General features: G+C 33.1%; 1 protein-coding gene across 1 annotated transcript; it reads left to right on the forward strand.

The window, feature by feature from the left end:
- The first annotated feature begins 549 nt into the window (after positions 1-549).
- LOC111699397 (5'-AMP-activated protein kinase subunit gamma-1) lies at positions 550-12,029 on the forward strand. Its single transcript, XM_023470071.1, has 11 exons — positions 550-632; positions 2,289-2,369; positions 2,913-2,987; positions 3,828-3,903; positions 4,828-4,926; positions 5,998-6,054; positions 8,226-8,301; positions 9,637-9,738; positions 11,225-11,299; positions 11,638-11,737; positions 11,941-12,029. Exons 1-11 carry the CDS (start codon positions 606-608, stop codon positions 12,004-12,006), a joined length of 834 nt encoding a protein of 277 aa, XP_023325839.1. The 5' UTR covers positions 550-605; the 3' UTR covers positions 12,007-12,029.
- Positions 12,030-12,659: the final 630 nt, after the last annotated feature.

Raw genomic sequence — 12,659 nt, forward strand, 5'->3', positions numbered from 1 at the left:
ATGTGGACCGGAGGGGAGGAACTTCATTCAATAAAGGAGTCAACAATAACTGCAGGTTGTTGCTAGGAGGGGTGGGGGGTGAGGTATTTACCTTGAATAATCCGTTTACCCCCCCCCCCTCCCTCTGGAAATTTTTCTTAAATCTGTACATTCAAGAAACCACCTCCTCCCCTCCCTTCCATATAAACTATCAATACAGTTCTATTATACCTTCATTGAAGTATATAAATAGCTACATCTATATATTTTTGTTTCGACTGAACCGATCGGCCTATTTTTTTGTAGCAACTCACTGCTTACAAGACAAGAAAAAATCCGGTCAAATTGGAAAAATTTTGATTAGAAAGTTATTCGTAATCCATAATTTTTAACATTCTTAGTTTTAAAATTAAGAAAATAAATAATGTTCATCAAAGACAACATTAAAATGCCAACCTTTTTATTAGAAGAAATGCGTTAACCCTGGTGGTAAAAAATCCACTATTCAGAATATTGCCCCAATGGCTAGGTTAAATTTATGAACATATTTCTTAAAATTCTACTTAGAATTCGAGTTTTGAAATAATAATATTTATTTCAGATAATTTAACAATTGACAGACGAGAATGCCGCAAAGCGACAGCTGCGATAAGGAATAACTTTGCTCTTGAAAACTTAAATTTTCATAATTTTTTTTTACTGATAATATAAACAAATTTGGTCAATTAGAATTATTGCTAGAGGATTTATTAAAAAATTATTTGGTGAATAATTTGAAAATAAGAACTGTGGGCCAACTTATAGTTGAAAACACATGAAATTACACTTACAGTCCATTTAGGACTTCAATTGACCTTCCATATAGAGAGGAATATCCCTGATTCACAACAGTACCCTATAAACCTTAGCCTGATCAATGATCATGGATATAAACCCCAGTGCGTATGTCTCTAAAATTTTCAGTGAAAAGCCGTATGAAAAATGTGCATAAGCGTACTGTGTGAACTCAGCACGGAAGTCTTCATTAAAATGTGCAATGTCAAATTTAAACCTATGTCAGACGAATTAGATTGTTATTTTTTTCTCTGTAGCTAATATGGATAATTTGAAATCTTAGTTTCTCTATAAAAATGAACGTTTGGAAAATTAACTGAAATCAATACTTCTCAAGAAAGGAAACCGACGATTTCCAGCTCTTCAGGTTTTAAGAATAGCGACGTTATAAATTGACAGTCATTTGAAATTACGTCTAAAGTACCTTTTAAGAACTTATAAATTGGACAGAAACCCAAAGGAGTTACTCCCATGCCGCATTGAATTACAGGACAGAGATAGAGCCTGTTCTAGCCTCAGCGCTCGGCCTCTTAGTCAGTCCTAGCTGCAGCGCTCGGCCCAGAAACTGTCTTAACGTTACCTAATATAGCAAATACTTAATCCATAACAATTTACTCGAGATGTATCTATCCAGATCTATCCAATACCACAATTAACCAGGACTAAATCTAAGGTTCTAAATGCCACACAAGGACACAAGTGTACTATGCTCTAAATGCCTCACAAGGACACACGCCGTATCCTTTTATACCAATTATTAAGGCACAACCTTCACTCATATGTTTCAAAGAGAACCTTAGCTATCTTGCAAGCTTACTATGCTCTTAATGCCACACAAGGTTACAAGCCGGGCTATTAAACAAGCCGTAGAGGTGTACACTAATTATCAAGGCACAACCTTTGCTCGTATGTTTCAAAGAGAACCTTAGCGGATACAATTATGTCGCATGATTTAAGCTAATCATGTTAAGTATTCAATGGAATCACGGTCTCTACGAATAATGTCATTATATATAAGTTTACAACATTAAATCATTAAAAATGTACAACGTACTGCAATTTTACAGAATATCTTGTTTACACACCTTTTGCTACACTAACCCTAAAATAAAAACTATTCTCTTTTTCTTGTAATTCAACGCGACAAGCGCGCGTAACTCCTTTAGACAACTGCCTTTAAATTAAACCGACTCATACATATATTCACTATTATTCATTTTTACTGAGAAACTAGTCAAACAGCATGTATTTAAAGGGAAAGATTATAAAATCTTTTGTTAAAGGCTTGTAAGAACCAACCAATTAATTTTAAATTCTAACTGTTGATCTCTAAAAAGATATTTTTATTGAACCCCGGTGAAAATGAAGAAAAGAGGGAGGCAGGTGATGGGGAGGGGGGGGGGGGTCAATTCTTTAATTTTCATTTTTAACCTGATTGAAAAGTAGTATTCAAGAAGACAACGTTGTAAATCCAGTTGCAGGAAATATTTCCAATAGAGCTGTCGGACTCCTGTAGATCCCTACCCACCCCCAGTCCTACACTTGTTAAACCATTGGTAGGTACTAATCTGATCCCTACCCACCCCCAGTCCTACACTTGTTAAACCATTGGTAGGTTCTAATCTGATCCCTACCCACCCCAGTCTTACACTTGTTAAACCATTGGTAGGTTCTAATCTGATCCCTACCCACTCCCAGTCCTACACTTAAACTATTGGTGGGTTCTAATCTTATATTGTTGTACTGCGTATAATGGGCACCATAAATTTATAACTATGAACAAATACTATGTACTATATATTGTTGTACTGTGTAGAAAAATTATATAAGAGCTGTGTATTAATACTATGTACTAAGTATTGTACTGTGTAAAATGGGTATATAATAGCTATATATTCATACTATTTACTAAATAGTGCACTGAGTAGAATGTGTATATATGAGCTATGTATTAATACCATGTCCTAATGTTGTACTGTGTAGAATGGGTATATAATAGCTATGTACAAATACTACATACTAAATATTGTACCTTACTAGTATGGGTATATAAATGATATTTATTAATACTATTAACTAAATATTGTTGTACTGTGTAGAATGGGTACAACAGAGCTATGTACCACCCACGAGTTTCAAGAACACGCTCTCTTTCCATCACAGAGACCTCCAAGGTGAGAAACTTTATTATTTAAATTTATCCTTTTTCACTTTAAATAATGAATGAATAATTTTTCCCCTAAAATTTCCCATGTAAATAAATGAATTTCCCCATAAGATAAATAATTTTCCCCTATAATTAGTCAATTTTTCCCTTTAAATAGTCAATTTTTCCTCTGAAGATAGTAATTTTCTCTCAAAATAGTAAATTTTTCCCTGAAAGTGTTTTACCCCGGAAAAAATAGTTTTCCCCTGTAAATACTTAATTTTCCTTTATAATGGTCAATTTTTTGTCCTTTAATTTTCCCCTGAGGAAGTTAATTTCTCCCTGAAAAATAGTTCCTCTTAAAATAGTTTATTTATCTCCATTTTTAAGAAATTAGCTTTCCCCTTTTTACAATTAATTTTTCCATTAAAATAGTGAATTTTTCCCTGATAAGTTAATTTTCTCCTTTATATCGTTAATAGTTAAATTCGTCATTTTCCACTTTAAAATAGTCTATTTTTTCCCGGGTCTCCTTTAAAATTGCGATGAAAATCACTAATCAAATATCTTTTACTGAGCAAATAGTGATTTAGTGAAGTAACCTTAGAATGTTAATTGCTTAATTGATAGTTCATGTGACTGATTGACTGATAGTTTGGGTGACTGATTTGTTGATAGCTCGGGTGACTGATTAACTGATAGTTTGGGTGACTATTGACTGATAGTTCCGGTGACTGATTAACTGATAGCTTGGGAGACTGATAAACTGATAGTTCGTGTAACTGATTGACTGATGAAATACATGATTACCTAATTAAAACATGTTTTGAATAATATATTTAATTTGATTGATTGATTGATTGATTAGGCTCCCGGTCATGGGTCAACCTCCTCGGCTATACTGTTCAGGAACTCTACTGGCGCACCTGTAGTCCAGCCTTTAGGTAGCACGCAAACTCCTTTGTCCCACTTTTGTCTTCACAGGCGTGTATATTTTCTTCAAAAAATCATTTCCCCCTTTAACATATCATGTTGTCCCTTACAAGTTATGTTTTTTTAAGCATCAAAAATATTGAAAAACTTGGCTTTTGGTATCAAATTTTAATTTTTTTTTTCCCACTTAATCATCAAAAATCATTTTGTTTTTTAAAATTTTATGTTACATTTCCCTGTAGTCATTATGAACTTTTGTTCTATGATCCCCTTTGAACATTAGTCCTTCTGAATTTATATTTTCCCTCCCCTCTCCCCCCGCGTGCACTTTTTTCTGGGTTTCTTTCGCAGATTTGGGGAAAGTAAATGGTTTTAAAAGTACAATAAATGAATTTTTAGGTAGAAAGTGTCAATACGAATGAAAAAAGTTGCCTTTTGATGACAATTTTTCATTTTATCCTTCTTAATCATCAAAAATCACTTTGATTCAGAAAAATAGACCTCTCAGTAGTCTATATAATGACAATACCACCATTCTTAGGATATAAAATATATCGAAATTAATTTCCAAACCCGAGTTTTTCTACCTGTTTGCCAGTCTGGACAATTTACAGTCTATATAAACTTATATTCCTATGAACTTGTTACCCTTTGGTTTTGAACATTAGTCCTTCTGATCTTCCGTCCTTCTAGTCCATCAGACTTTTTCTATCTTAACTTTTATCCTTATGATCTTGTGTCTTTCTGAAAATTTTTCTTTTTCAACTTTTGTCCTACTAAAATTTGCCCCTATGAATCTTAATTTTTCTCCTTTTGAATCTGAAATGTATTCTTAATGAACTTATTTCCTTTATTTGAACTTTTGTCTGTCAGTTTGACCTGCCAAACTTCTGTTTGATGTTTTCTTTTAAAATATATTATTTTCCTTTTTTCAGCTGCATTCAGTAAAGATGGGCCGTCCAGCGATGAAGATATATTAAACTTCTTCAAATGTTATAAATGCTACGATTTAATCCCTACGTCAGCTAAACTAGGTAATTTTCATAATTTTCTTGCTAGACCGCTTTTTTAAACTACTAGGCCACTTCTTTTTGATCTTTTATTGTTGCTCTATCCCCAGCATTTTCTCTTTTTAAATTATCAATCAAAAACAAAAAATTTTCGCAGATTTATTAATTTTTTGTTCTTGGATTTTGAAATATCCAAATTATTTAGGCAAATTTTTTTATCTGATGTATATTGCATAAACCTTCCTTGGGGTCATTCGAGGTCCCACAAAAAGGTTGTTGGCATTTATTGGGTACAAATGGACAGACAATCAAATGTATATTTATAGCAGTCATGTTTAAGTGCTTTTAAAATATAAAAATAACATTTTTCAAAACCATTTACTAGATAATAAACGTCTGTAACATTGATTAAAAAAGAAAAGAATTATTTTCCGTTCTCTCTGATTTCCAAAATTGCGTTTTAAGTGCAAGCATCAGTCCAAAACAACTGATTCTTCGCGATCAATTTTGTGAAATTTTTATAAGTTCCAAATTAAAAAAAAATAAAGGAATATTTAAAAAATTGGGAGGGGGCACGAAACGTATTACTCTCCGGCAAATTAAAACAGTATAAACATATTGTCCTAGGAAGCCGATTTTTTGCATGCAAACTCAAAAATATGTAAATTACATTCATTATATGGTTTTGAACGGATCTGAACAAAAATGCGCGCGATTTCCTCGTAACCTTTTACCTATAAATCGACATAAAACCTGTAAAATATGTACTAAGATGACCTATAATGTAATAGCTGGCTACTACCGCGCCGGTCAGAATGCTCAAATGTCCATTTTGACTTCGGAAATGAATTCCTTGTCCCAATTTTGCTATAGTTTGATGTATCTCATGCTATTTGGATGTGAAACTTGCAATTTTTGATGTTAAGTGCGTACAGACTTTTGCTCAGATTCGTTCAGAACCATAAAATGCATGTTGAGTTTGCGTGCAAAATTTACTCTTCCTGCAACAATGCTTAGTTTTGTTTTACACTGTTTAAATTTTCCGGAGAGTAATACGTTTCGTGCCCCCCCCCCCTTATCATTAAATATATTTAGTTGTTTTGGATACCAGGCTAATCGTAAAAAGAGCTTTCTATGCTATGGTAGACACAGGTAACAAAAAATTATGTTTTTCTATGATTTATAATTTAAAAAATTTACAATTTTGATTGGGCAATGTAATAAAGCATTCTTCAGTAACGAGCTAAAAATAATTGCAAGTTACATTTTTTAAGGATTAACTTTTTTTTAAACTTGGCTGGAAACATTTTTCAGTCCTCACAGTGTGGTTTAAAAAGCTGATTGTGTGGATATCCGTACACAACGGGGTATATTTCTTAACTGTTTTCCCCCTGTGTGGATATCCGTACACAACGGGGTATATTTTTTAACTGTTTTCCCCCTGTGTGGATATCCGTACACAACGGGGTATATTTTTAACTGTTTTCACTCTGTGTGGATATCCGTACACAACCGGCTATATTTTTTAACTGTTTTCCCCCTGTCTAGATATCCGTACACAACGGGCTATATTTTTTAACTGTTTTCCCCCTGTTTGGATATCTGTACACAACGGGATATATTTTTTAACTGTTTTCCCCCTGTCTAGATATCCGTACACAACGGGCTATATTTTTTAACTGTTTTCCCACTGTGTTGATATCCGTACACAACGGGCTATATTTTTTAACTGTTTTCCCCTGTGTGGATATCCGTACACAACGGGCTATATTTTTTAACTGTTTTCCCCCTGTTTGGATATCCGTACACAGCGGGCTATATTTTTCAACTGTTTTTCCCCTTTGTGGATATTCGTACACAACGGGCTATATTTATTAACTGTTTTTCCCCCGCTTCTAAGAAAAAAGGATAACCACTCAGAATTAAGATAGCAATATATTGAATTATTGTAAGGCGAACGCTTATGTATTAGAACTAATCTTTTTTGAGTCTTCAAAACAGACAAACGGGCAAACTAGTTCCTCCAGAGGTCATGACGAAAAACATTTTTATTTTTTATATCAATATGGAGCTAGGGTTAATTACAGCTTTCTTAAAGGTAAAAGACGTTAAAAAAGTTTAAAACATGTTAAACAATTGAGTTTCTTAAAAAACGGACGATCTCCACAAATTTTTCTGTTTCTAATTGGACCAGGTTTCATTGAAGCATGACTAAAATGTTATAAAAGTCAATTTTCTACAGTGAGGGCCGGAAACTAGAAAGGAAGACGGCATTTAAAGCATTTTTTTGTCGTTGTAAAGCTATTAGTTTTACTAAGTAACTTAAAATACCCTGTTAAATGGATGCATGTACAATGCATCATTGCACAGTATACAATTCCCCTGGCTCATTCTCATTGGACTACTTTAAGTCATAACTTTAGTCCAAAGTCGTCTTTCAATTCCACAGATTTCTAGTTTTCTTTGTATGTTCACGCTTAAACATCTCTACTCATTTGTTTAAACAAATCCGGTTCTGGATCCAGGTCATGAATATTTTTTGACAAGTAGATTATTCAAATTATTTCTCTTCTTTTTTGTTGTTGCTTATTTTCTAGATAAAACTTGATAATTCAGTTTAAAAAAAGGTATTAAAGATAATATCCCTTTTTTCAACAGCAAAGATTTGAGTTTTGAGAACACAAAATTTTTTTAACAGATTTGATAGAGTTTGCTCCTTGAATCTGGATCCGGATCCAGAAAGCCTAAATATTGCGGATCCAACGGATCCGGATCCTAAGCACTGCTTTTAACAGAATCATGTTAAGGATTTGGAATAAGAAATGTAAAAAATATAATAATATACACATATCACTTGAAACACAACAATCTTCTTATAACATTTTATTCATATAATAATTATATAATAATATACACATATCACTTGAAACACAACAATCTTCTTATAACATTTTATTCATATAATAATAATATAATAATATACACATATCACTTGAAACACAACAATCTTCTTATAACATTTTATTCATATAATAATTATATAATAATATACACATATCACTTGAAACACAACAATCTTCTTATAACATTTTATTCATATAATAATTATATAATAATATACACATATCACTTGAAACACAACAATCTTCTTATAACATTTTATTCATATAATAATNAAAATTGGAAGATTTGAACCAAAAATGAAGGCAGGGCCCCCCCCCCCTACATCAAATGTGCCAACTCCACCATCCCCTTTACAAAGATTCGACGATTAAATTTGTGCAGCTGACTCGTAATTTGTTCTTCACTGCAATGACTTTTAGGGGTACGCGCCTGTCCTCTTTGGGACTCAGTGAGACAACAGTTCATTGGCATGCTTACAATAACAGACTTCATTAGGTGACTCATTTTTAGGCTTTCTTAAATCTTACTGTTCTCTGAAGTAAAAACTGAACTTAATCCAATTGTGCATAGTTCCATACGACTCAACCCCAACTATAAACTATACTTAAAGGAAATTATATTTTAATACAAACAAATTTGTATATTAACAATGGTGCAATTTGTAAAGGCTACAACTATTAAATAATATGTAATTTATATCAATAAAATGCTTAAGGCTTATGTTCAGCGTTTAATTAACATTGAAAAAACTTACGAAAGTTTCTAAGCAGAGGACTGTTATACTTTCATTCTGATAAGTGATAATTAATGATCACTGAATGAAAACACATAAATTGCACAATTTAATTGCATAGGGTTATTTTATTTGCAGAGATTAGGTATTAATTAAATAATAAAAGCATTGAAAAATTTCATTGGTACTAAATATTTTAAGCTTTCACAAGATTTTATTCCATTCTCCCCCCCCCCCCCTCCATTCTATAAATTTGTTTTTGTGTAAAATATACAACTGCAAACTTCAAACACCTGTTTTGAAGTCATAGACAAAATAATATAATACTAGCTTGGGAACCCAGCGCTGCCAAGTTTGCTAAAAGTTACTCCCGCCGTTTACCCGAACGGTTTTATTTAATTTTTTATTGAAGACGACCCTCTCAACTTAGAATGTCAAACCAAACAAAGAACATTCCCGTGAGTCTTCCGAGTTCCCCAACAATCAAAATTTGAGGCAAATTGGTCATGGGGTTCTTGAGTTATGATCGGAAAAGACAGGCAGAAACAGAGATTACAACTTTATTTATATAGATATATATATTTAGTGATTTTTAAAACTTGACAAAATTCATTTTTCCCGCCATATTTCCTGAATCAGTTAATCACAGAGTGGTATGTCCGATTCATTACTGGACCCTTCTATCTTTGTCCTTGCTAAACTAAAAAAATTAGTTTACAAAATTCGGCTTATTTTAATTCAGAAAACGACGTTTTTTTCCAATTGTTTCCTAGATTAAATCTATAGGTCGCCGGTGTAAGACGAGTATGCGACTCGAGAAATTAAGGGTCACTTGAAACTACAGAAAGATTTTTGAAATAATACACATTAGGGGTGTATGAAAATAGTTTTTTTGTTTCCCAGAAGCTAGGTAGAAGGTATGCGTTTTTATAGGGGTTTCTTCGCTGATTTGTTGAAAATATGATTTTAGTGGAAAATTATAGAAAATAGTTAAAACATGGCTCTTAAAGTAAAATTTTTCACCCCTCCCCCCCCCCATTTATAAAAAATTATCCTACCCCGCCCTTGATGTTCCCCTAAACATATTCCCATGTCAGGATACTGCAGAAGTATTACAATGGGCCGGGGGAGGAGATGCAGGCCTTCGAGGAACTCAGGCTTTGTGACGTCAAGGTTGTGTCTTCAGAGGAACTTGAGAGGTATATATACTACTAGCTGATGTGCTTGGCGTTGCCCGTGGAATTTTGGAAACACTTTTAAAAATACAAATATTAAAGAAAAAAAATTTTAATTTGAAAAAAATCGATGTTACCCACCAAAAATTTCAGCCAATTTTGTATATTCGTTTGGCCAGCTATAGCTAACTTATATACAACATATATATATATTAGGGTGACCCATTTTGCAGTCTGATATTCCACAAAAACTTAACAGTCTAACATTTGTTCTGTATGATGTCAGTTATCACAGGAATTTTTTTTATCTAGGTCAATGGGAAGTTGTCGCGCAAGGCCTGTCCAGATCGCAAAAAGTCTACATGGCTGAAAAAAACTATTTCTTGAATTTATCATGTCATATTTCATTTTCTTCGTAATTTTCTAAAAATATTAAATACATAGAACTTTTTGAAAAAATTGAAAAATTGACTGAGCTAGGCAAAAAAAAAACCCGTCAAAATTGCTTGTTTTTCGGAAAAAAAAACATCTTATTGAGGTTCATAACTAGGTCAATTTTTGAAATTTTTCAAAAATTTCAATGGATTTAATCTTTTTTACAATTATGAAGAAAAATGATATGTAACATGATAAGTTCCAGGCGTATATTTTTCAGCTATGTAGACTTTTTTGCGATCTGCAATGGCCTTGCACGACCACTTCTAAGAGCATTAAAATAAAATTCCTGTGATAACTGACATCCTGCATAATGGGTCACCCTAATAAATATGAGCAAAGAGTTTTCTATATCAGCTTCTCTTGTAACTTTGAATTGTGGCTCTATCTGCGAGCATCTTCTCTGTTTACAATGTGAATTTAAAACAAAACTGTTTTAATGTTTTTATTAAAATTTACAACCATGAAACATTTTGGAGACAATTTTTTTTAAATTCTGAGCAACCATAAACCTTCCTTGGGGTCAGTGAGAGTTCCTACACAAAATTTGGGCCCAATCAATCAGTTCATCCGTTTTGACGTTTATTGGATGCGAACAGATACCCAGACAAGCAAAGTAAATATATAGACGAATCAGTGCTTAAATAATCCACGGATTGAGATCAAAGACCAAAGAAGCAAGAAATCAACGGGAAAAGATATTTTCAAAATTTTCCTTATCTCTGAATGGTTCATGGGGTCATAGCATAAGGATCGAGAAAAGTAAAGAAATTGAGATACATTTCATTGCAACAGTGAAAAACTGTAACTGTTATAGGAAAGGGGGTGCGAAAAAAGTCTTGTATTCAAAACAATGAAAAGAAATATCCCCCCACCCCCCTCCCACCGGAAATATTATTTTTGAAGATTTAAAGAAATTGTTGTTGTTATCAACTCCCTATATATTTAATATCTATATAATCTATCCCGAAAATATCTTTCATTATTTTTTAGTAATGTGCTGCACATGTATACTGACTCTAGTCTTTCTTTAGTAATGTGCTGAACATGTATCCTGACTCTAGTCTATTTTTAGTAATGTGCTGCACATGTATCCTGACTCCAGTCTATTTGATGCAGCATCCGTACTCATCAGAAACAAAATACATAGGTGGATTAAAAAGTATTTTATTAACGGGTATTTTGCCGTATTTTCAAGTGACATAGTATTTGAAGAGTTGCATTCACAATGTTACTCTTTAAAACCTCATGATGAGTAAAAATGGGAATTGTTCTTGTTTTCTTACTAAAACATTGATCATTCTAAATTCTGATATCATGTCTCTGTAAAAAAGAAGAAGTGATAAAGTAGGAAATCCACAGAATTAAAAATTTTATTATTGATAGAAAAATGAGAATATTTAAAGGGTATCGTTGTGAATCAAGCATTCAATTCTTTACTTTTGGGTCAATTGAAAAATTTAATTTTTTTATATGAAAATACTTTAGGTTACCGATCATTGACCCGAGTAATGGGAATGTTCTGTATATAATGACTCAGAAACCGATGCTGAAATTTTTGTACAAGTTTTTCCCCAGGCTCGACCAGGAACAATATCATTATATTTTATTTTTATCAAACACATATTAAAAAAAGCTATTTTGTCAGAATTCAATATTAAATTGAATAATAGTTGTATCTTCTCTTTAACCTCCCCCCTATGCTTCCACTCTGTGATAAAAAACCTCAATATTTTTACATTTGATAGTAAATTTGAGAGCTTTGATAAAGATGTGATATTTTGGAAACAGGTTTCAATACTACACAGAAGTATTTCTGAGGCAGAAGTGGGCACATTCAAGAAAATTAAGGTCTGAGGTCAAATCAAAACTTTTGAACTCTAAATTTGTTTATAATAAAAACAACTTTATTCAATTTTGAGAGAATTTTTATCCCACAATTTTACGTGTAATTTCATGATCTCGGGTATAGAAAGTTTCTTATTTGTTCCGAGGCAAATCAGTGACATTTTATTCCTGGCTCCTTTCATTTTTCACGTATTTTCATAAATAAAATTCGCACATTTTTCAATCAGATAGAATTGAATAAACTTGCCTTGTGGGCAGACGCTAAACTCCAACCTTCGAGTGTGCGAGGTGGGGAAGACTTCACTGCCGCGCTTAAATAAAAGCATGATTAAGGGGGGGGTGACATTTGTAGATCGAGATTAAATCCTAGCCGCAGCGCTCGGCCCAGAAAGTGTCTTAACCTAACCCGAAGTAAAAGAAACTGTCATAACTTAACCTAACCCGTGGGCGCAGCGCTCGGCCCCATAGCCTGTCCTAGCCGTAGCGCTCGGCCCAGAAAGTGTCTCAACCTAACCGAACCCTAAATAAATACTAATTTAATTGAAAATTGTTGTAAAAGTGTTCATTGCAGTGAAGTCTTTCCCACCTCGCACACTCGAAGGTTGGAGTTCAGCGTCTGCCAACCTTGTCTCATATCATATGGAACATTAAGTTTTTTGTTG

This window comes from Eurytemora carolleeae, unplaced genomic scaffold, assembly GCF_000591075.1.
Source record: "Eurytemora carolleeae unplaced genomic scaffold, Eaff_2.0 scaffold353, whole genome shotgun sequence".
Taxonomy (NCBI): Eukaryota; Metazoa; Arthropoda; class Copepoda; order Calanoida; family Temoridae; genus Eurytemora; species Eurytemora carolleeae.